This window comes from Gopherus evgoodei, chromosome 3 (genome assembly GCF_007399415.2).
Source record: "Gopherus evgoodei ecotype Sinaloan lineage chromosome 3, rGopEvg1_v1.p, whole genome shotgun sequence".
Lineage (NCBI taxonomy): Eukaryota > Metazoa > Chordata > Testudines > Testudinidae > Gopherus > Gopherus evgoodei.
The window spans coordinates 94,547,671-94,573,122 of record NC_044324.1 but is presented as its reverse complement, the minus strand read 5'-3'; the positions used below and the strand labels follow the sequence as shown (position 1 = coordinate 94,573,122).

Sequence of the window (25,452 nt, the reverse complement as noted above, 5' to 3'; positions counted from 1 at the left end):
CTGGTGAGGCCACACCTGGAGTACTGTGTCCAGTTTTGGTCCCTCCCACTACAGCAGGGATGTGGACAAATTGGAGAGAGTCCAGCAGACGGCAACAAAAATGATTAGGGGGCTGGAGCACATGACTTATGAGGAGAGGCTGAGGGAATTAGGATTGTTTAGTCTGCAGAAGAGAAGAATGAGAGGTGACTTGATAGCAGCCTTCAACTACCTGAAGAGGGGTTCCAAAGAGCATGGAGCTCGGCTTTCTTAGTGGTGGCAGATGACAGAACAAGAAGCAATGGTCTCAAGTTGCAGTGGGGGAGGTCTAGGTTGGATACTAGGAAACACTATTTCACTAGGTGGGTGGTGAAGCACTGGAATGGGTTACCTAGGGAGGTGGTGGAATCTCCATCTTTAGAGGTTTTTAAGGCTCAGCTTGACAAAGCCCTGGCTGGGATGATTTAGTTGGTGTTGGTCTTGCTTTGAGCAGGGGATTGGACTAGATGACCTCCTGAGGTTTCTTCCAACCCTAATAGTTTATGATTCTATGAATGGGACACCAGTTTCAGTTGGTGCCTTGTGAGGCTACCACAAACAGTTATTACAATAATGACATGAAATACTTTCCCTGGTAGACAACTGAAGCAGCTAGACTGTGTATTGGAGATATCCTTGGGATCAGAAGAGCAGGAATGCTCCCCACCAGCCCTTGAAACTGCTCTACAGATGCTACTCCAGCCTCAGGGATGGAGTTTTCTCTGTGCTGCCTTTGCCTATCCCTCTCCCACCACAGGAGGAATGGCCAGTGGATCCACAGAGCAGTGAATCCTCAGCTCCCAAAGCCCGCTGCACAGTGGTATGCAGGGAGCCTCTGTAGAGCTGTGTTGCACAATTTGAAGGACCCCTCCCTCCCATGTTCTTTTCCTCAAACATGAGTTAAATATTGATTGGCTTTAACAAGAAAAGTAAAGATGTTTGAACTATTGGAAAGGAAGAAAAATCCTGTTTTTAAAGAGTGAAAAGAGGAATACGGGGCCAATGTTAATATTTACAGAACACCTGTTCTTGACTATGAGGGAGTTAAGAGGGAAAAAAGGGATGTTGTACCAATTACTAATGGTTATTTTTAAAAACTCATAGACCGTAGGAGGCAGTATTGATCTAAGTGGGGGGGAGGTGGGGATGCAGATGTACTGATTTTCAAACCAGGGAAAGAAAAGTGATCAATTACAATCTTCTAAATCTAATTATTTGCAATAGGAAAATAATAGAACAAAGAACAGGATTGTTGCCTCACCTTACAACAGATAGGAGGTCACAGCTCATACATTGCAAGTCGCAGTGCATGGAGGATAGCCTCTGGGTATGTACTGCGGCGTAAGCCCATGGTGGAGCTCAAATCTAACCTCCTTTGTGTCTACACTGCAATGGCGCTAAAACAGGTCTTGAACCCATGGTTCCGGGACCCTGCAGGGCTGGAAGGTCCAAGCATGAGTTAAGCTGGGACCCTGGCTTTGAGCCCTATTGCTTTGCAGTGTAGATGCAGCCCTTCTTGACGTGGGTCCCAGGAGTCAGCTAGAAGTATCCCACAATCCCATGAAACAACTTCTTTAGTTCTCTTTATCGCAATAATCTGCAATTCACTTTACTGAAAACAGAAGCCATTGCTCTTGGCGAATGGCAGCAGCTTAGGTCAGCGTTAACCTATCTCCAAGCACAATATCAGAGAGCCTCCTAACTTTACAATGGAGAGCGAACCGATCAAGCTTTTTGCAAAGCGAGCCACTTTCTGGTCACAGAAGCACAGCCGAATTTTGGTGAATCTCCAGTGAAGGGAAGTAAAATCATGGGCTTTCAGCAAAAGCCCCAGGAATGACCACGTGTACCAACAGAACTCAAAAAAGGGAGTGCTGCAGTTTTTCCAGACAGGTGATCAATGCAAGGAGCATATTAAGAGGCTGAAGAGTGAGTAGTGGAAGACCAGGGACAAGAACTTTGGCCAGCTCACTAACAACATGCTCATTTTATTGATGACTTTGACTGGATTCTGGGCACTGTGCTCAGCACAAAGCCAGCCATGCTTCATGACAACCTGGTCAGCTGGGATGGTGCCCTGCTGGCCATTGAATCCAGCATGGGGGCTGATGGGAGTCAGCAGCAGGCTCTCAGTGAGGAGTATGAAGTGACTTTTAATGAAACCAGTCCCAGAGCAGGCTGTGAATGAGGAACAGCAGCAACTTCTTGGTCCCTACTTGGAAGAGTTTGTTTGATTCCCACCCTGAGGGACAGCCAACTGCCGAGCTTGCAGAAAACCTGGTGGAGACAGAAGCTGCCCCAGAGCCCAGTAAGTATATGACTCAAACATACAGTTTATTATTACAATAATGTGGGGGTGGAATTTCTGCTGTAAGAAGCATTGATAAGCCCTGGCTACCAGCATGTGGCCACTAATGACAGATTGTATCACAGCACCTGGGTGTCCCCTCTTTCTCTTCCCCTCCCCCCAACACATTGAGTTCAAAATGGCAACTTGGAATTTCAAACATTCATAAACAGCTGTGAAGGTTATTTTAACTAAATCACAGCTGTTTATCAGGATCAGTCATGTTATCCTTTCAGTAATAAGACACTTACCACTCTGATCACTCTTCCAGGGTCTGTGGAGCCACCTGTAAGCAGTGAACTGAGTTGGTGTGTTTGGGAAACAGTATTCTATTCCCAAACCTAGTCCATTTCAGTTAGAAGTAATCCATGCAGTCTGCAGGTCACCAAATCATTTCTCCCAAGTACAGGTGGGGTGACAGTTTTGTCCCCACTGCTGCAGATTTTGGAATGTGTGTGTGTGCAGCAATAACAAGGTAAGCCAGGTGTGAGCTAGTGCAGCATCATGTTAATTCCCTCATGGATTCTGACTCAATCCTGGCTGCTGATAGCTGCAAACTATTCCTGAAGCAGGACCTCCAGACAGTTAGTCACATTGCAGGAAAGAGTGTATTTTCCAGGTCCCCCATATAGTCCACTCCACTCTGACTGGTGTGCTCTTCGGTCACTATATGTTTCAATACTTCTGCTACATACACTGCAGGTTTCCCTCCAGCAGCTAGGAATAACATCTCCCTTTGCCATTAGGCACTATATAAACAGTTATGTCTTCCAAAATATGAAAGACCTGACAAGACAGAAAAAGCTTTTTGCAATAAGGGCACTGTACAACCTGCCCCTGCTTCATATGGCAATTAAGAAATTTTTATGAAACAGAAAAAGGTTATTTTAAACTTACGATTGTTTCTGCACTTACATAACTGCGATTAACAAGGCTGTCCAGAGACAGTCTGAGGACTGAGGCATCTCCTTTACAATATGTGTGTTCACTTTAGAAATGTTACATTTTATATCCTTGAGATGCCACCAAAATTAATTCAGTGCTCCTCCGCTGAGTTGGTGTGGACAATAACTCTGTTTCTTGTCCTATTTCAGGACCTTCAAACTATACTGCCTACTTCTTCTTTGGGAACTTGATCTGTGGCCCAGCATATCTCCACAGACTTCCAAAAGAAAGCATTCTGTGATGAAGTTATGGTTGAAGTTCTTGCAAGGGCAGACCAGCAGGTCCAGTATCAGAAGAAGAGGGACAGCATGTTGACAGGCAGGAGGAAAGGTTGAGGCTTGCTGCACAGTGGAGAACAAGGTTTCAGCAAGGGAGCAGAGACTTCCAAAGCAGTTCCTGGAACAGGAACAGAGACTAAAGGAGGAGGACAGTGCTCAACAGAGAACTGTTTCAGCAACTTATTTCCATAATGGCTGCAATAGTCACATCTCTTGCTGCCTCCCCAACTCCATGGTATGATCACGTGCAATGTATCAGTAGCTTGGACAGCTCTGTGTCAGGATGGCGGATGCATTCAGGACTCATAAGAGGCTGGGAAGGGCAACGAAACCCCATGCAGCCTTCCTTCATCAACGCCTGTCTGGTAGAAACCTCCCCTCCCTTCTTCCGCTGCTAAGTGAGGGGAAAATGTGTAAAGAAGGGAAAGAAGAATGTGGGGCCAGCGGTGATGTAGCAGTAGGGGGATTGTATCGTGTATTAAATATTTTCGGCTCTTCTTGTGTGTGTGGTTTTGTAATGGCAGCTGGCCTGCCTAACGCTGTGTGTTTTACTATTTTAAGACATATTTACAAATAAAGGATGTTATATTTTCAAGAAAGTGTATTACTGTCTCTGCATCACATCATACAATCATGATTTGAGATGACAGAGCTAAAAATGTGCTTAGGAGAAATTAAGCACCAGTAAGAAAAACATATTCCTCTATTTACCTAGATACAGCAATTCACATTTCAGTACGTTCCATCTGTACACCCATTCTACCTTCTCCCCTCCTCCCACACACACACAACCAAATTCATTATTCATCTTGTCATTCAGACTGACATTGCATGTCAGTCAAACTCACATCTCTCCCAAGCACTGCTCCCTGTCAAAAAAAAAAAAATAAATTAATAAGCCACTTCCCCCTCACAAGCACATTCCTGTGGGTACTATTCCCTCTCTTCCATTGGGCCATGCAAGTCCATAGTGTGAGAACACATAGCACCCCTGACTTCTGCCGCCTGGGTGCAACTAGCTCCCTCAGTGGTAGCTGCAGTTTCTGGCTGGGGGTACCAATCCAGCAACCCCTCAGATGGCTCAACTCTGGCTTCACAAAGGTTAAGAGCACAGCAAGCCACAGTACTGTGATCAGCACTTATGACACTGGAATCCAAATGAACCTCCAATGAGATTTTAATCTGCCAAAAGCACATTTAGCCACCATCCTACACATGCTGAGAATGTAATTAAACCTTCTTTTGCCAGGGCCTCTGAAATTAGGGTACAGTTTTGTAAGTCAAAGCAAAAGGGATGCATGGGCTCCCCGACAAAAACAGTGAGGACAGTAATGCTTTTAAGTAAATATCATTTGGTAGGAATAGTGTTCCAGCCTGTCTATGAATGTAGACTTCTGAGCAGCAAAAAACTCTAGTATTGTGAACTTTTCAAGTACAGTCCATGTAAACATTCATAAATCTGCCTCAGTGGTCCACAAGGGCCTGCATAACCATGGAGTAGTACCCTTTGCGGTTTGTGTACTCATCTGCTCCTTGAGGGCAAACTATGGGCACATGAGTCCCATCAGTGGCCCTGGCACAGTTAGGAAACCCCATTCTTTCAAAGCCAGTAATTACCTCTGGAATATCTGTAATGCCTGCCACCTTGGGGTAACCCACACACTCCTGATTGCCTCAGTGACATACCACTTTACCCACAGTCGACTTTCCAACCTCAAACTGACTGGCAACGAACTTGTAGCAGCCAAGGGTAGCCAGCTTCCAGTACGTTATTGCAACTTACTTCTGGACTGGCAAGGATGACCTCAGATGTGTCTCTTTATGCTGGGGACAAGCTGCTCACAAAGCTTCAGAAATGTAGCTTTCTTCATGTGAAAGTTCTGAACCTACTCCTGGTAATCCCAGGTCTGCATGATGATGTGATCCAGTTTTCTGACACAGGAGTGAAAGCGCAAGCCAGAGAAGTTCATCAAAAGGCACCTCGTCCAGGTTGCTGGCTCTGAGAGCTGGGGAGTGCACAGACCAAAATGACTGCTTGGCAGGCTGTGTTTGGCAGGCTGTTCGAACTTCCTATAACATGCAGGGCTGGCAGGAAAATTTCCCCACAGTGTACCACAGTCCTAGGGCTTGAGCAGCCACATTTTGGAGGAAAGGAGGCTCTTGGGATTCTGGGATGTAATAACTTTGACTTGGAACTGCGCACTGCTGTGTGGATGCCAGCACCCTAGGTTCGAGCATGTGTTTAAAATGTCTTAATGTATGGCTAAAATACAATGTAGATGCTCAAGCCCAGGGTTCCCTAACGTGAGTCAGATCACTCAAGTCCCACTAATTCTAGACTTACATTTCAGTGTAGACATATCTACTGGGGCTGTTACTCCCTCCCTTGCCTTTGCTTCTCCATCTCCCTTCCCAGGGTGCCAGCCAGCATAGCCAAGCTGATCTGGAGGGGGCAGTAATCTGCTATTAGTATAGACCCATTGGATCAATTTTGATCAGCTCCTGATGCAATGCAGCTTACTCAGAGCAGAATGTAATGTCGCAATCTAGTCCACTATGAGGAAAAAAAAATCAGAAAATGTAGAGAGAATGTCACAGGGATTCTTTAACATCCCACCATATGAAAGAGAATCTCATTTCAGACAGTTAATGCCAGAGTTTTATTTTCTCTGTCAACTAACAGTAAAGATAATTTTTGGGTGCAATGCAAGAATGAGTGCCCTGTAATTCCACTATGCTGCGGAGTACCTGCAGTCTTCTACGCTTCAGAAGAGCTGACTCAACTGTAGTGCCCCTGGTTTTGCCTGAAAACTATTGCCAGACTTCATTCTCATTTCAGCTTTCAAACATGTCAGGTCTACAGCTTTCCTGTCATCACAAATGTTGTGTAGCCACATGTAATGTTTGAATCATTTTGAAAGATTCCATGCTTTTTCCCTCCCAAAATGTCCACTTAACTTTCTGACATCAGCAGTTTGAACATCACACTTAGAAAACAGAGTATCAGTGGTCTGTGCCACAAGTGGGTTTCTTGATATTCTGGCTTCTGTGACATGCCATGTGCGACATGAATTCTTGTTTAACAGCAAAAAGTGAAAGAGAGCCAAAAAAACATGGGGGGCGGGGGGGAATGTAAGACTCTCAAATGTTCAGTATCTCTTCACTGTTACAATAACAAAAAATAAAAATAAAAAATGAAAAACCAAGACCAAAACTCTCCTACCGATTACTTGGCTCATTCACTCACAGATTATGTTTACTTAGAAAGCAAAAATATGAACTTTTGATAGGAGTTCAAGGCAAAAGCTCCATCTGGTCTGGAGTTCCTGTCTAAATCTTTGTCTTTGAGTTTCATCTTTCTTTCCTTCTTCTGTTCTTGCTAGGGTTGCCAACTGTCTAATCTCACAAACCCAAATGCTCTTGCCTTGCCCTGAGGCCTTGCCCTGCTCACTCCATCTCCCCTTCCCCATCCTTACTCACTTTCACCAAGCTGTAGGAGGGGGTGCGGGCGCTGGGCTGGGGACAAGGGCTTTGGAGAGTGAGAGAGGGCTCTAGGCTGAGCCTGGGGCAGGATGGGGCATGGGGTGCAAGCTCTGGGAGGGAGTTTGGGTACTAGAGGGGACTCAAGGCTGGGGTAGGGGTTTGGGGTGTGGGCTCTGGGAGGGAGAGGGCTTGGAGCTGGGGCTTGGGGTGCTGGAGGGGGTATAGGGTGTGGGCTCTGGGAGTTTGGGTGCAGGAGGGGGTGTGGGGTGCAGGCTCCAGCAGGGGGCTCAGGGCTGGGGCAGGAGATTGGGGGGCAGGCTCTGGGAGGGAGTTTGGGTACAGGAAAGGGATCAGGCCTGCAGCAGAAGTGCAGTAGGGGTGAAGGGTGTGGGCTCTGGCCGGGGGTGTCTTATCTCATGTGGGTCCTAGTTAGCAGTGCAGCGGGGATATGGCAGGCTCCCTGCTTGCCCTGGTCCTGTGTTGCTCCCAGAAGGGGCTAATGTGTCTCTGCGGCCCCCTGAGGGAGCAGGGGTCTCTGTATGCTGCCTGTGCCGAGTGCTGATACTGCAGCTCCCATTGGCTGGGAACTGTGGCCAATGGGAGCTACAGGGGCGGAGCCTGCTTTAGCCCCACTGCACTGTCATCCGAGGTAAACGGGACCAGGGGGCTCCATGTGCTTCCCTCTGTGTGCCATTTCTGGAAGCCAATGGGAGCTGTGGAGTCAGCGCTGGGGGCAGGGGCAGCACATGGAGACCCCCCCAGCGGCCACAGAGATGTGCCGGCTGCTTCAGAGAGCAGCGTAGGGCCAGGGTAGGTAGGGAGCCTGCCTTAGCCCCACTGCACTGCTGGACTTCTAGTGGCCTAAAATCTCCTGAGTTGTCTTCAGTAGTCTCTGGGAGATAGGGCCTGATTCTAGGAGACCGATGAAACAGAGAGCTTTGGCAACCTTAGTTCTTGCCCATCTGCTGTGTAACCCCATATCACTACAATGGTTCCTGTACCTGAGGAGAGACAGCTGCAACTTCCTTTATAGCCTGTCAGTGTTGCTGGTTCAGCTTGATGGAGGGCCCTTTCTTCCTCCTATGATTTCAGCTCTGACAGTGTTCCGTCTAGTCCAATTAGTTTTACTTCCTTTTACTTTACTGTTTTGAGACTTTCTTACTGAAATGAGACTCTGCTGGGATCATAATTTTTTTGTTTGTGTGCTTGATGCAAAACAGTGTTATGAAAAAGCCATGGTTGTCTTCGTGGAGTTTTCAGTTAATCACTAATGACCAAGGGAAACTAGACACAACCTAACTTATTATAGGACTAGTGGACTGTCACAATCCAGATAAGAATCTTTTTGGTGGGGCTCAGTCATAGGCAATTTGTCTTAATTTTAATATCAGATTTCTCCATATACTTTTGTGTGTGTGTTTGAGGGCAAGAGCTAGTTGGGCAAACTTTTTGGCCCGAGGGCCACATTGGGTTGCAAAACTCTATGGAAGGCCGAGTAGGGAAGGCTGTGCCTCTCCAAACAGCTTGGCCCCCACTCCCATCCACCCCCTCCCACTTCCCGCCCCCTGACTTCTCCCCTCAACCCCCCCCACCTATCTACCCCCCCTGCTCTTTGTCCCCTAACCACCCCCTCCCGGGACCCCCCACCCCCAGCCACCCCCCCGGGACCCTATCCCCATTCAACCCCCCCTGCTCCCAGTTCCCTGACTGCCCCAATCCCTGTCCACACACCTGCCCCCTGACAGGCCTCCCAGGACTCCATGCCCATCGAACGGCCCCGTTCCACATCTCCTGACCCCTATCCACACCCAGGCTTCTGGCGCCCTAGGCAGAATTGCGGGGGGAGTGGCATTTGCGCGCATCCCACAGGGTGCGCGAGAGCTTCCAATTCTGCTCTCATTGCGCCGCCGAAGAAGGACCCGCCGCCAAAATGCAGCAGGCGACAGCGGCAGTCATTGCCGAAACGTCGGTGGTAGCTCAATTGCGTGCCACTGTTTTCCGCGGCACGTCGGCAGAGGCCCTTCTAAGGCGGCGCGACGGGAGCAGAACCCAAAGCTCCTGTGCCCCATGGGGAGCGCACAAAATGCCGTCCCCTGCATCCTGGCACCCTAGGTGATCGCCTAGGGTCGCCTAATGGAAGCACCGGCCCTATCCACACCCACGTCCCCTGACAGGCCCCCTGGGATGCCCACGCTTATCCAACCCCCCGTTCCTTGTCCCCTGACTTCCCCCTGGAACTCCCCACCCCTTATCCAATCCCTTAGCCCTCTTACCATGTCGTTCAGAGCAGCATGTTGGGAGCATGCAGCCCCGCCACCCAGAGCACTTGCCGCATGGTGGCATGGCTGTGGGGGAGGGGTGACAGTAGGGGAGGGGCTAGGGGCTAGTCTCCCTGGCCGGGAGCTCAAGGGCCAGGCAGAACCATAGTTTGCCCACCTCTGAGCTAACCCTTCTGACCTATGAGTCTATGAGTCTATATGTTTAAAATTTCTAAAATGATAAAAGCATGCTGCATTTAGGAAAGGTATTGCTGCTAGGAGTACAACACCCTGTTGGTATGCAAACACATTTCTGAAAGACCTTTCCTGTCCTACTTTCTGTGGGAAGTGTTGTTTGAAAAGCTGACAGGATATCCAAGGTTTTGAGCTGATGGGCCCCTCACAGAGTATGAAAAGCATCCACTGATTAGTTCCCTGTGGAGATGAAAATGAGGAGTTTTAATACTGTAGGCAACAATGCTGCCATTTTTCAGGAAAATAAAGAATTCTGATAACTTTTTAGGCTAACATGAAAGAATAAAGGACCTTTTTAAAAAAAAAATACAGAATACCATATTGAATTCTAAAGCTAGACTTCAAAAAAAGAAAAGCTACTGATTGTCGAGGTTTATTGTTGATAATTACTGTTTGCACTGTAAGATCTCCATATTACCAGAAACTGAAGCAGAATGGTATGTTCAACTGCATTACATTTTATAGTGAACTATTGTAGGATTTTAGCCATTCACATTCTGATTTTCTACGTCAGTAACAAATTTTAGAAAACTTTTTTATGTTTAAACTTCAATCTCATTTAATATATTATATTTTGTGCTTTTACTGAGAGATGCCGTACCTTCAAGAGTTTTTTCTGTATTTACAGACTATACGATGGCACGTAGACCTGCAGCCTTGGGCAAGTCCAACTCCTTCCCTGAATTATGAGGCCTTGAGGTTCCTGAAGTATATCACTACGCCTCAGGTTGGTTTTCATTTCGATATCCAGTTTGAAAATAATTTGCAAAACACAATCAATTCTTCCCCCAGAAAAGATTCTTCAACAAGAGTTACAGTGATTTCCATTTCTCATGGAGTTGAAGGTTGCATCTTATTTAGACTATATATATTGTTTCTGAAGGTGTGCAACTTAAAATAATGATCAACTTAAATATGATGATTAAAAGAGTCTAGAAAGAGACTCCTTTCCTTTGAACATTTATTTATAAAATCCATCATTGCTACCTGTGCCTCTTCTCAAAGTACAGTACATCTGAAATTTCAGAAATAGACACACAGGTTGGGTGGTCCCAAAAGTATCGTGGTGGACACTGGAGGACCTTTAAATAATCATTTGGTAGCCAGGCACATTTTCTTGAAAAATATGCATTCTAGGCACTCAACCAGTTTAGGAGAAGTGGCAGGTCCCTATATAGTAAACAGATTTCCCCAGTAAAGTCAATAGAGATCCAGTCTCTCTGTAGCAAAATATTCTTATAGTCGCTCAAGAAATTGGAGGGAGGAGATGGAGAGAGGTTAATTTTCTGAGGTGCTGAACACTTAATACTCCAGCTGCAGTCAAAGAGAGCTGCAGGTGCTGAACACATCTGAAAATCAGGCCTGGATGTCTCGTTAAAGATGTAACTTTGTACAATGACATTTATATGTGTATTTCAACCAAGAAAGAATGGGAAGGGCTGCTCGATCAGATGCCCATAGTTTAGAACAGGATGGGTATTTTAATATCTACCAACAGGCAGTCACTGAATATCTGACTTGCAACTTGTCTATGCTGTGTCTTGCACCTAGGAATAACAAGGGACTTTAAAGATGTGTGTTTGTGTGACTCCCATAAGAAATTTCTTTCTTTTATACAGTGTTTCTGAGGATGGCAGCAAAGAATCTGTCTTCGAACATACCTAGAAATATACCACTGTCCCTGTTTGTTGGTAATTGTGAGGCTAACACTGTCCCTGCTTATCTGCAGACCTATGGGTGCCCTAGTGTAAGTTTAGAAGTACATGAATCATTTTTACGATGACATCTGTGCCCCTAAACACTCATGAGAATGAACTATACTGAGAAAGCAGGAATGAAGATGATTCAAATGAAGACAGAAAGATCTAAATGGAACTAAATTAATTATACTTCTTGTCAAGTAGAGATGCTTAGGCTGAAGCAGGCTTAGAGCACAGAAAACAGTCCTTATTCAGTGACTTTATAAATTGTGGCGGACTCTGCTAGTTTGGTCAAAACCTACAAGAGCATCAATTAGTAAAGAGTTTATAGTTTTTGACATAGCAATTGACAGGCTCAGTTCCCAGAATGATGACTGACGTCCGGGGCAGGCAAAAGTGAAATCAAGAAATGAAAGAAACCCTCATTGCTGATCTAACAGGTGCTACTGAATTAATAACTGACAGTGATAGCTCCATAAAAGGCCTGAATGCCACAAGAAATGAAAGATATTTACAGAATTGGGCATCAGGTTTTGTTTTTCTTGTGAACTGAGCAAGTTTCAATGAAATGAAAGACCAGTGCTGCCAAATTGAGAAAATTATCATAATTCCTTGGACTCAGCAGGGAGTGGATCTGGGAAGGCACTTTAAATACTAAGATTAGATTATCATGAGAACCTTAATATGTTCCATTCATTATTATTTGTATTAAAGTAACACCTAGGGGCCTCAACCAAGATTGGAGCCCATTGTGCTAGGCTCTGTATAAACACGTTGTAAGAGCCAGTCCCTACCTGAAGAGCTTACAATCTAATTAGATAATACAGACAGGGGTGGTGGAGGAGAGGGGAAACAGGCCCAGAGAGGTGAAGTGAGTTGCTCAAGGTTATACAACAGGCCAGTGGCTGAACTGGGAATGCAACCCAGGGCTCCTGGCTCCCTGTCTAGTGTCCTCTCCTCTTGCCCACGCTGCCAAGATCTGTTAAAAGCTTTCCAAATTCTGAGCATTGTAATTGCTTGAGTATCATGAATCAATTAACTGATAGCATTCTGAAGTTTATTTTGCTGTGAATTGATTTCCTGTGCAGTACAGATTTTTTTAATATATATATTTTAAAATGAGCCCCAATATATTATGTGCTAGTTATTGCAATGCCATTTATTTGCTGATTTTTATATGACTGAATGGAAGGGGCGGGGTGGGGGTTGGGGAGAAGAGAAGCTTAAATTCTTGTTTATGACTTAGTGAACCTTGGGGACAGCATGAAGAAAAACTATTCAAGTTTTCATGACTTTACCATAGGTATTATGAGCTAAAGAGGGAAAAAATGCGGCATGCAGCCCTCCAAATGGTAATTTTCCACATAATGATATTTTAAAGATTAAGTTTAATTAAAAGTCAGTGTTTTGTTTATTTTTAAACAGAGATATAGATAGTGACAGCTAAAGCTCAGCCTGAATTGTAACTTCCATTTGAGCTCTGTTGTTTAGTTGTTCTGGCTTATCAGTTCCAGATAGGCCAGTGTCTGTGCTTTCTAGTGTTGGTTGAGATTGGGAATTGGATAAGAGTGAGCTGTCTGAGACTCTACCTGGACAAAACAGAAGACATCAACTTTGTTTGCCAGTAAATTGCCTAGCAAACATATGGCACTGCATAACTAATAACAACAGCTAAATCAAAGACCTGTAGTCTAGATCAGTAGTTCTCAGCCAGGGGTCCAGGGTCCCCTGGGGGACCCTGAGCAGGTTTCAGGGGCGCCTCCAAGCAGGGCAGTATTAGACTTGCTGGGGCCCAGGGTAAAATGCTGAAGGTCCACTGCATGGGACTGAAGCCCAGGGCTCTGAGCCCCACCACCCAGGGCTGAAGCTGAAGCCTGAGCAATGTAGCTTTGCAGGGGCCTCTGTGGCATGGGCCTCAGGCAATTGCCCGGCTTGCTACCTCCTAACACAGACCCTGACTTTTATATGCAGAAAACCAGTTGTTGTGGCACAGGAGGGCCATAAAGTTTTTATAGCATGTGTTGGGTGTGTGTGGGGGGGGAGACAGAAGGGGAGGGGGAGGAGTAGGGGAAGGGCACAGAAAGAAAAAGGTTGAGAACTTCTGATCTAGATAATCAAGTGTTATGAGATTTTTTTCCAAAAAGATACAAAATGCAGAATTTAGTCCAGTGTTTGAAAGGAAAAGTAAATTGACTTTTATGCTCAAGTGAATTATTTTTAGGGAAATGGATTCGGCATATAATGCTGAAGCTCAGTTATTTGCCTTTAATATTTGTATTGGTGTTAGGAGGGATTTTTCTGATCCATGACATTCTTCACCCAACAAAAGAAACAAACAAGGAAAAAGCAATCAATATAGCTATGGATCTCATTGTAATTCAGATTATAATTAAACCATTTTAAATTTTCCTCCCCTCTCCCTTTTTCCTGACAAAGGAAACCAAGAGTAAATTAAAAGGATTAGTGTTCTGCACATTAAAACAAAACTTCTTCTGATTTCAACAGGTTTCATGTGAACATATGAATATGAACAGCCTGACAGATAACTCTAAAACCATAAAGAAGCCATGGTCAGTCTGTCTTGATGACAGGTTCAGTTTAGTTCATCGAATCAAAAGCAAGCAATGCCGTCTCTATTCACTTGGGTAAGTACTCCAATTGGAGGAACAGTAAAGCATTTTAACATGAATGCATTTTAGCATGAAAAGGCCCTTTCTTAAGCAAAGTGTAACTGTATTTAACAAAAATTTGAGTTTTATTCAGTTGCCTTTAGTACTTGTTGACAAGTATTGGTCCCTGTTGTGGAATGTGATTTTAGAAAAAAACTTTCTCTCTGTGAGGTCCTTCCCTTTTCTTTCTCAGAGACTTAAGGTCAAAATGGACCATTATGATCATCTAGTCCAGGGGTCGGCAACCTTTCAGAAGTGCTGTGCCGAGTCTTCATTTATTCACTCTAATTTAAGGTTTCATGTGCTGGTGATACATTTTAACCTTGTTAGAAGGTCTCTTTCTATAAGTCTATAAATAGTCTATAAGTCTATAAATGTCTATAATATATAACTAAACTATTGTTGTATATAAAGTAAATAAGGTTTTTAAAATGTTTAAGAAACTTCATTTAAAATTAAATTAAAATGCAGAGTCTCCCAGACCAGTGGCCAGTACCCAGGCAGTGTGAGTGCCACTGAAAATCAGCTCACGTGCCGCCTTCGGTTGCCTACCCCTGGTCTAGTCTGACCTCCTGCACAATGCAGGCCACAGAATCTCCACCCACTCCTGTAACAACCCCCTAACCTATGTCTGAATTATTGAAGTCTTCAAATCGTGGTTTAAAGACCTCAAGGTGCTTCATATTCAACATAACAATGATGCACATAATGGAAAGTAAAGAACTAATAATTTAAGAGTGATGGTTCCATTAAAGGAAGATGGAAGTTAATGAGGTAAACTGAGAAGCAAAAGCTTCCTTCTCTAATCAGGAATTTATTGTATAATTACCAGTTACTTCAAAGGAATTATTTGTAAAACATCTTTCACCCCTCCGCAGCCAAGAATCAGATTTTCCAGTGTGAGAAAGCATGATATGTGATCAGGAGTGACAGAGCACTTGCGCTGAAGTGATAAATAATAAACACAATTGTGGCCTTCTTGTAGAATGTTTTAACCAGTTCAGTGTTCACAAAATGTTGAGATTGAAGTTCATGTAGTTCACCAAACAAGTGTCATTTAATTAAACTTTGTTTACACTGTCCTACTCCTAGGCCAGTTTCAAAGCAGTGACAATGAGAGAATCCGTCTCCCATTGCCCTGAGCCGACACATTTTATTTCTATGATTTTGGTAGTGTGGATTTAATAATGAGCAAAAAGAAATGAATCCATTTCCTTCAAGATTGGAATAACTGAGAAATGTGTTTATGTATCAATGATTATGACAGGGATGAGAGTAAATGGGCTAGTTGAAAGCCCATCAAAGTCAAAGGGAGTCTTTCTATTGACTTTAGTAGGCTTTGGATCTGAGGAAGTAAGAGTCTGTGACCAAAAACAGTTGGGTGAGAGAGTTTTCTTATTGGGGAAGATTACAGGTGAGTTCTGAGTTTTTACCCAGAGAGAGCGCCTCCTCCCTACAGTTTTCTTCTTCTTTTCTGAAGTATTTACACAGCATATTTCGAACAAACATTATGTAATTTTAATACCCAAACGAAGTTTGAGTATGTCTGAGTTTTTAACCTTTACCATACAGATTTTTTTCTAGGTTAGCCTCATAAGATGCGTGTATGTATAATCATACACCTAAGCAAAATACATCCCATAAAGCGGTTTAAAAAAAAAAAGAAAGTACTTTGGGTTATGGAGAAGCAGTCTTTAATTCCCTCAGACTCTATTTATAGTCTTTCAGACTCCTTACCACTTAATTCTTTGATTTATGATTGGCAGAAAAGTAATTTTGTTCTGAGTAAGACACAAATCTCCTTTAAACGTGCCTCTCCTCTAATCCATTTTATAAAGAGCAAATGAAAAACAGCTGCTTCAAATGAACAGCATCTTCCATGGTGGGGGAGGATGTCACAAAAATGCAGAAGTTCAGTTTGAGTGTAAAAGGGACGATCCTGCATTAAATCTGTAATCTTTAACAATTGAAGAAAATATTCTGCATATGTGGGGGCTGTGCCAAAATGTCAGTGTGAGTGAGCCGTGCCTAAAACCTCTGGAGGCCCTGTGATATTAATTTTAACTATTTCGACTACAGTTCAATGACAATAACTTGTTTTACTTTACTGTCACTGGAGACAGAAACTGTTTTCTATCCACAGTTGGATGAAGGGGTCTCCTTTCTTTTTCCAACTCAAGCTCCTTATACAGAAGATCTGTCTTCTGAAGCATCTTTTGTTTACTTTGTTTCCCCTATTGCATTATCACTTACCCTCACCTTCAGCACAGCCACATTTGAATGTTGCAGAAGGGTAAGCAGATCTGTGTTTTCAATGTCACCTTATTTTTTTCAGTTTGTGTTTGTTGTTGATGTCCCAAATGGCCTAAGACATTTCAATTTCCTGTCTTCCACATATACTTGTTCTGTTTTCCACTCTCTTGGTCTCATCCTGAAGTCCTTATACAGGCAAAAATCCTTTTTGAAGGCAGTGCAGTTATTGCCTGCATCTGATGTAGTGCATCTGGCTCTTTGAAATGTACCATTTGAAAGTACTGAGAGAGACTGTCAGAGGTAAATGTCTTCCTCAGTCAGGAGCTCATCAGCTCTAGTATTAGTCCCCAATTATGAATAATTTAAATTTTTGCTCATTGTCATCTTCACATCTATTATCTAACTTCTTATTCCTAAGTGACTGCACTGGCCTTCCTCCATCCATGATCCTGCTGAACAACACCATATGTGAACCTTAACTAGATATTTCCCATTGACTCTGATAACCTCAGAATATTGCATTAAACATTTGAAAGGAAGCCTCTGTTTTCTCTTCCTACATAATTACTCAGAAGTGGAATCCCATAAAACTGAATCCTCCTTACAAATAAGCAGAAGTAATTTTATAACCCTTGTTCCCTCTCTTTGATCATTGCACTTTCTGAAAGGAGAAGAGTGTTTTATAGGAATTCCATTATAACTGGTGAGCTTTCTTCCAAACCTGTTGACAGAAGACGTTGTTCACATTTCAAATTATGAAATATAGTAGCATGTCTGCTGTAGTATTGGTTTAGTACTGTATTATAATGTACTGGGTAACGGCCAACATTTTAAAATTGGATAATCACTGAAGTCAAGGGAGTGATCCCAGATTTACATTATATAAATGAGTATGTATCTAAAGGTATATGTAAACATGTTGCCATGTAGTGGTTTGATTTCTACTCAGTTATTTTGATTAATTTAGTTCATGTAATCCCCCTAAAATATTTTTGATGTGTAAATAGGGTTATAACAATTTAAAGAAAAAAAACTCTAAAAATACCTTAAAGATCACTTAGCATATTGCACTGAAGAAGATAGATATTTCTTTAAATTTCCTTTTGCTGTTAAGTTATTGGTGTTGATTCCTAATCTTTATCAGGAGATATAGTATTCCATTTGTTTATTTTTAGTGATCCAGTCAGAATCAGGTCACCATTGTGCTATACATTCATACAGCAAGTTTACAATCTAAAAAGTAGTTCCTCTGCTTTGCTTCAAAAGCCACTATATAGGAGTATCATCTCTCCTTGAGTATCCATGAAAGTCTGGGATCATTCTACAGTTGGGTACAATTTCTTTTTGCAGTAATATTATCTTGTTTGTTTTTGTAGACTGAGCAGTGATGATAACCAGTTTGAGATCAGCATGGCCAACAGTGGATGTGAGGTGCATCGATTTGATCCTAGTATCAAATCAGCTCATATTCAGGAGGGACAACACCTCTGGAACCATCGCCTGTCCATTGACTGGAGAGATCCCAATCCGGCAATTGCTGCTCATAAACTACGCAGCCATAGAAAAAAGCTTGGCACCATCTTGAATGAATTTGGACATCAGAAGGTGAGAATTAAAGTGCTGCAATTATAAGGCAAGGATAACGAGCAGAGAGAATTCCCAAAGCTTCCTCCTTGTTAGCCCGAGGGCTTGAGGCACTCTTTTTCATTTCTAAAATCCTCTTCCAATAGATATCCCCTCTTTCTAAAAAGTTGTATTACATTCTGTCGTGAAGGTGCTTTTCTATGGTGCTTTTTCAGTTCACTTGCAACAAACACCTTGATTTTAAATCGCTAACCAGGCATTTAATAGTCTCTCCCTCTCTCTCCTTTTAGACTCTCTTAATAGAGGCTAACTGTTGACTTTGACTACTTGTTTTCTCAACCCTATCCATAATCTGAGTTTGAATGGTGAATCCTTAATACAGTACTGTTTATAAGATCACAAGAACATTTCCAACTATAATTAGAACAGAAGAAATTGTAAAAGGATTGTATATGTTCACAAGGCCATTCATTTTTATTAGAGACATCAGTAAAAAAACATCCTGGTTTGAAATTGGCAGTAATCTGTTTTCTTGAACTTGACTGATCTCCTTTTAGGGAATTGTAAAGATGCAGAGTCTTCAGTGACTTTTGCCAAAGTACATTTCACAAAGTTCCTGACATGCAGACTCTATACTTTCAAACGAATATTGCCCTCAGAGAATGTGCTGGCATGAATTAAAATGTTAATATGCCTTGATGCCTGCAGCTAGTTCTGCTTGTTTTTGTTTTAAGAAACGGACAGACCTAGCTGCGGAGGTGGTCTCCTGCAGGACTTTCAGAGCAAGCAGTAACATAACATATAGGTTTGTCATTGTAAAGTATGAGGTACCCTTTTTCTTACCTTTTTTCCCTTTTAGTATTTTATTTTGGCTCAGCTATCCTGACAGAACCATTTTGAATTTAAAAGTAAAAAGCGGAGCATTTTTTCTATCACATAGTCAGATTGTTCCTATTTTAGACTTATGCTTTAGTAAAAGAGTATCTGAACAGAGAGAACTTTTCTTTGATATTTGTGCTGTGAAGAATTATACATTCTATAATATATATATATATATATAAAAGAAAAGCCCATGAAACTTGTTAGAATCTAAACTTATTGGAGAATAATCATCTGGTTAGTGTAGTAATTTAGAATAAGACCCTGAATGAATCGGAAGATTGGACTCTGTTACTTCTGTGTATATTGGGTAAAAGTCACCCTTGGATGGAGGGGCCATGAAAAGGCACCAGCACAGGAGAACCAGAGCAGTTCTTCTGTGCCAGTGGAGGGCAGTCAGGGAGCATAGTTCAGAATGTAGAGAAAGTATGGAAGTATGGCTACTGAGTCTGTAGTTATATGGATCCATTGGCCACATATGCATATCACATAGGATTTGGTCGGTGTGCGTGCGCGTGCATATATGGTGAGCAAAGTACCACTTTCCATAATCTGACCTCTATATAACTCCCCATATGAAGCCAGTGTGTTTGTTGAAGGTGGGAATTGAATTTTGTCCGGTGAGAATAAAACCATTGTATGCTTTTCAGTGTTCTACCATTTACTGAGTATTTGAATGAGCCAATTCAATTTACATAACTTTTTCTGTATTATAGAGACAAGGTGTGTGAGGTAATATCTTTTATTGAACTAACTTCTATTGGTGAGAGATGAGTGAGTTGGTCCAATAAAATACTCACCTTGTCTCTCGAATATCCTGGACCAACATGGCTGCAACAGCCCTGTATTAGAAAGGCAGTCTAAGAAGATTAATGCTGCCCTGCTTCTCTGGATTATATGTTGCATAAAGACTCAAACAAATGGCTGTTCATTAAGAGTACCTCAAAGTAAATATGCTGACTTTCAGTTTTTCATTTTCCTACTGAATGTGAATGGAATGTTCTCCTTGACTATACAAATAAGCTAATGTGAAACATTTTCATAACATACTTTCCAAAACATTTTTCAATTAGCCATTTAAAATATTCTCCTCCTTTCATTCTTTTAACTTTAAAAATCCCTCCTCTTTCTTTAGAAGTTATTGTTGCCCCTGCTTCTAGTGAGGAATTTCAAGCAACTCCACTTGAGCTAAAGTCAAGTTTTGTCCACACATTAACCACACTGGTGCTGTAAAACCATCTGCAATCCTCCCATTATAATGTGAGTGCCTCCTCTGTAATGTTTGGCCTCTGCTGGACCATCAGGGTGTACCAATTTATACATGAGGAACAGATGTGACATGGCCATGGGAAAAAACTTTGGAGTAAGTATTAGACAAACTAGGAAACATAAGAGGAAATGTGTGCAACATCTGTGTCCCCTTTCATGAGCAGTTTTGGTGTCCTAGTGTACTCTTGTTCATTTCCTCTATGTAAATGTTACCTTGCCCATATGCATGAAGTGTGTGTTTCCTATTGAATTTTTCAGCAATCAGTGACTTGTGTGGAGATCTTTCATTATCCATAAATCCTTTCTGGCTAACTAAAGCCAAGGCATCTTGGAATTAGTGTAAAGTAAAAGAATAATTAATAGATGTTTTTAACTGAAGCTCAATAAAATTATATACTACACTCTTTGGGGAAAATTTTTTTGTCCTTCTAGATCAGCCATAAACTTCACAGGGATTTAAAGTTTCTATGGTGACATTTAGTCTCATCACATGCAAACATTTACTCCACTCATTGTCACCTGCCCATTTTTTATTTAAAACATGCTGCTTTTTCTCTACTAATAGGTAGGTATCAACAATTTGTGGCTACCTGGACAACTTACCCCCATTTCAAGAGGCAGGGAAGTTATTAGGCAAATCTCTGTTTAGTCCAATTCAACTTTTTGAAATATCCATACATAATCCAGTGCTGCAGTCCTCTTATACATGCTACTCTTACCTGACTCTGGCAGAGTTATCTGAGCGCAAATATTACAGGACTAGGACTCTCAGCATGTTAGGGATAGATGAACACAGAACTTCTGTTACTGACTGTAGACTTGGTAAATTCCATTGTTTTTTTTTAGACTGGGCACAGAGAAGCAGCTCATTCTGTTGCTCAAGAGTTACCTACTAATCCTAAATTCAGACTGTGTTTCAGGAGATAGCTGGTTCAGATTTCAAACCAAATAATTCACTCAGCCTTGGTCTACGCTACGGGGTTAGGTCAATTTTTTAAATGACTCTTAAAAGCAACTTCTGTACTCCTCCCTGGTAAGGGGAGTAGCGCTAAAATCAACCGTGCTGGGTCGAATTTGGGAAAGTGTGGACGCAAATCGACGGTATTGGCCTCCAGGAGCTATACCAGAATGCTCCATTGTGACCTCTCTGGACAGCACTTTGAATTCTGATGCACTAGCCAGGTACACAGGGAACAACCCCAGGATCTTTTGAATTTCATTTCCTGTTTGGTCAACGTGGCAAACTCAGCAGCACAGGTGACCATGCAGTCCCTCCAGAATCGTAGAGCGTAGCATGTTTCTACGCTCCCCCTATCATCTCTGTCCCTGAAGTTATCGCAGATTAGAAGGCAAAAAACCGCACACTTGCGATGACATGTTTTCTGAGCTCATGCAGTCCTCCTGCACTGATAGGGCACAGCTTAATGCATGTAGGCATTCAGTGGCAGAGGCCAGGAAAGAATTAAGTGAGTGCAAAGAGCGGAGGCAGGGCGCAATGCTGGGGCTAATGGAGGAGCAAACAGACATGATGAAGAATCTGTTGGAGCTGCAGGAAAGCCAACAAGAGCACAGACCCCCACTGCATCCACTGTATAACTGCCTACTCTCCTCCCCATGTTCCATAGCCTCCTCACCCAGACGCCCAAGAACACGGGGGATGTGGGGGGAGGATCTGGGCACCCAGCCTCCAGAGGATGGCCCAAGCAACAGAAGGCTGTCATTCAAACAGTTTGTTTATTGTATCCACACTAAAAATCAATGTGGCCTCGTCCTTCCCTCCTCCCCCACCGGACCTGGGCTACCTTGTCTGTTATCTCTCTCTTTTTTTTTTTTTTTTTTTTTTTTTAAGATTACTAAAGAATGCATGATTTTAAAACAATAGTTACTTTATTTCTAAGGGGGGAGGGTGGTTGGCTTACAGGGAATTAAAATCAACAAAGGGGGCAGGTTTGCATCAAGGAGAAACACACACAACTGTCACACCAAAGCCTGGCCAGTCATGAAACTGGTTTTCAAAGCCTCTCTGATTTGCAGGACACCTTGCTGTGCTCTTCTAATTGCCCTGGTGTGTGGCTGCTCAAAATCGGATGCCAGATGATTTGCCTCAACCGCCCACCCTGCCATAAACATCTCCCCCTTATTCTCATAGATATTATGAAGCACACAGCAAGCAGCAATAACAGTGGGAATGTTGGTTGCGCTGAGGTCTGACCTAGTCATCAGACCGCACCAGCAAGCTTTTAAACATCCAAAGGCACATTCTACCACCATTCTGCAGTTGCTCAGCCTATAGTTGAACTGCTCCTTATTACTGTCCAGGTTTCATGAGCCATGGGAGTAAGGGGTAGGTGCGATCACGCGGTGCTTCCAACTGGGAGAGCAGCCTGAGGCAGAAGTCTCCAACTCGCATGATATTGTATGATATGCTTGCTGTGGTATGGCATCTGCATGGGTAACCCAGGAAAAAAGGTGCAAAATGATTGTCTGCCCTTTCTTTCACGGGGCGAGCGGTGGTGGCGGCTGATGACACGTACCCAAAACCACCCGTGACACTGTTTTTTCCTTCATCAGGCATTGGGAGCTTAACCCAGAATTCCAATGGGCAGCAGAGACTGTGGGAATTGTGGGATAGCTACCCACAGTGCACCGCTGAGTAAGTCTATGCTAGACATGGTAGTGAGGATGCACTCCAGCGACTTAATGCGCTTAATGTGGACATAGGCAATTGACTATATAAAATTAACCTAATTTCGTAGTGTAGACATACCCTCAGTCTTAGTATATATATGTGTGTGTATTAGCTTTGTATACAGCTTTTCCATCTTCTCCAAATGGTGAATTTTTTTTCTTTGTAACCCAGGAATGTGTGCAGTACAAAGAACATAGGAAATCTTAAGATAAATCCAAGCTTCCATGCCACTCTTGAAAATCCTAAATCCAACCATTACATTTTTTTATGTTATAAAGATTGTGCTAAAAAGCAAAAATAAGACTCTTTGACAGAAGGGCTCGTAGCAGCAGAAGCAAATTAATTCATGCTGACTTTAAAGTATGTGCATGAAAAATCATGCACGTTCTCACATGCAAACTGTTTATTCAGCAGTAGTTTTCCTTCCGCTGGAGCTCAGCAGTTCTGATCTATCAGGGTGTCCTATTATGCCCAGTCCAATGAGCCAGGGGTTGCATTCCTAAAAAAAATAGGTCAGCAGCCCAGAACCATGTAAACAATGACCTCTTGGAAAGTCAGATAAACAAGAAACTGAGACAGCAAAATGAATTTGCATTTAACAGCAAAGGACCACTGAGTATAATTTTAGACTGCAGTAAGGAGTTGCTTTTACCTGTATTACTATTAAAATAATTATTTACCTAAGATACAGTTGCATCAGGCCCACAGTTTACTATTAAAAGAAATTATGAAAGTTTTATTTGAATATTTTAATTTATGCTGGGTTTTGCATTAGGAATTGTTCGTGTGACAAGCTGGCTAGCAGATGTCAATTCCATTTTATAGAACCAGGGTTGGCAACCTTTCAGAAGTGGTGTGCTGAGTCTTCATTTATTCTCTAATTTAAGGTTTCGCGTGCCAGTAATACATTTTAATGTTTTTAGAAGGTCTCTTTCTATAAGTCTATAATATATAACTAAACTATTGTTGTATGTAAAGTAAATCAGGTTTTTAAAATGTTTAAGAAGCTTCATTTAAAATTAAATTAAAATGCAGAGCCCCCCAGACCAGTGGCCAGGACCTGGGCAGTGTGAGTGCCACTGAAAATCAGCTCACGCACCACCTTTGGCACCTGTGCCATAGGTTGCCTACCCCTGTTATAGAACTTGCTTAGATTTAAGGCTTATAGAAATCCAAAAATTTCCCTTTTAACTTATTTAATACCTGATACAACTTCAGAACACTATACCCTGCAGTAATGTTGATTAATAACCTCATATCCTCCTGGACAAGTAATTTATCATCTGTCTTCATCTCCTAAAGCAGTTAATGTAAAGTCTATTTCATGCTGCACTTTTGAGAAAGCTGGTAAGAAAGATCAAAGATGACAGAAAATTAATTCCTCATATTGTTTTGGTACCATTTGTGTTGGCAGCAGCACCAATAAATATAAAAGCAAATATACAAGGCAAAAATTGCACAGTGACTTAGTTGCATATGATGATCAGATTAAAAAAATTCAAAAATAATGCATAAAGGTTGGTGAAAGACTACTTTCAATTTTTAAAAGCAATAAAATGACACGTCCCTGCTTCCTGAGGGCTGTTGTTGTTAATGTTGTGAGAGACAATGTGGTCTTATGGATTTCTAGCATAGCCTCTGACTTAGGCAAGTCATTTAATCTTGGTATCTCATTATCCTCTATTAAGCTTGACTTACCCACTGCACAGAGATATTTGGAGTTAGTCGGTGTGTTCCAGATCTCCAAAGGGCCTTCGGCATTTTGATGCTGGGCGTTGCAACGCCTAACTTTTAGTCAGCTAGGAAACCACTGAAACAGCGATGAGCTCCACAAAGTCTTGAGTTAGGCACCCAAGCTTCCTGTAAGAGAGAGGGGAGAGAGAGGCACCTAGGAATGGGATCTATAAAAGCCACCACACTAGGCAGGGAGCCTAATGGGAGATGCTGAGGAGATGAATGTGTCCTAGGTCCCATCTGTCTTACAGAGTAAGGCACTTACATTTGGGATACAAGGAGGCACCTATTTCTGCTTGTGATTCACAGCTGAGAATCTCTTGCCTGGAGTCATGCAGTTTAAGTGCCTAAATCATTTCTTGTGAGAATGAATTAGGTGCATGTCTTGCTGCACACACAACAGCTAGAGTAACAGGTGGCAGCAGTGATGACCTGATAACTTTGAGTCCCGTAGCTAGAGCACTCACCTAGGATGTGGTTAATTTCCCGCCCTCTTCCTAGGAGGGTCGAAAGGGTGTGAACCGGGGCCACCCACTTCTTGGGAGAGTGCCCTAACTACTGGGTGGCGGTATGTTCTGTTATGAGCTCCCTCAGTCCATCCTGCAGAAGTTGCTCCACTGTGTATAAATACTTAGTCTTTGGAGCAGAGGAGAATGAGTCTGTAGTCTAGTGGGGTTAGGTCACTCACCTGGGAGGTAGGAGACCCAGGGTCTTGTCCTCTGGCTCCAAGGACTATTTAATTATTTAGCCCAAGTGGAATAGCATCAATAGGAGATAGTGAGGAAGCTCATATCAGAATATCCCATAGCCTAGTGGTTAGAATATTCTCCTGAGAAATGTGGGGAAAGCCCTGTTCAAATCCTTTCTCCCCTGAGGCAGAGAGGGGAATTGAACTTGGATCTCTTGGGTGAGTGCTCTAATCAATTGGCTAAAAGTTATAATGTGGGTGGTTCTACCTCCACCACCTCCTCCGTCTGGATTTTCAATGGAGCTCAGTCCAGTGATTGGGCTCCACAGGCAAGATAGGAGCTCCTCTGTTTTTCTTCCCCAGTTAGTAGACTGCACTGGGAATTAGGCACCAGTACACCTAG

General features: G+C 42.8%; 1 protein-coding gene across 2 annotated transcripts in view; it reads left to right on the top strand.

Moving 5' to 3' along the window:
- The window catches only part of METTL24 (methyltransferase like 24), a 96,865-nt gene that overhangs the window by 44,235 nt on the left and 27,178 nt on the right, over positions 1 to 25,452 (top strand). For both annotated transcript variants that reach the window (XM_030556117.1, XM_030556119.1), the window contains exons 2-4: positions 10,213 to 10,311; positions 13,790 to 13,929; positions 17,583 to 17,811. In XM_030556117.1, the coding sequence (XP_030411977.1) occupies positions 10,213 to 10,311; positions 13,790 to 13,929; positions 17,583 to 17,811 (468 nt within the window). The remainder of the gene's footprint in view (positions 1 to 10,212; positions 10,312 to 13,789; positions 13,930 to 17,582; positions 17,812 to 25,452) is intronic.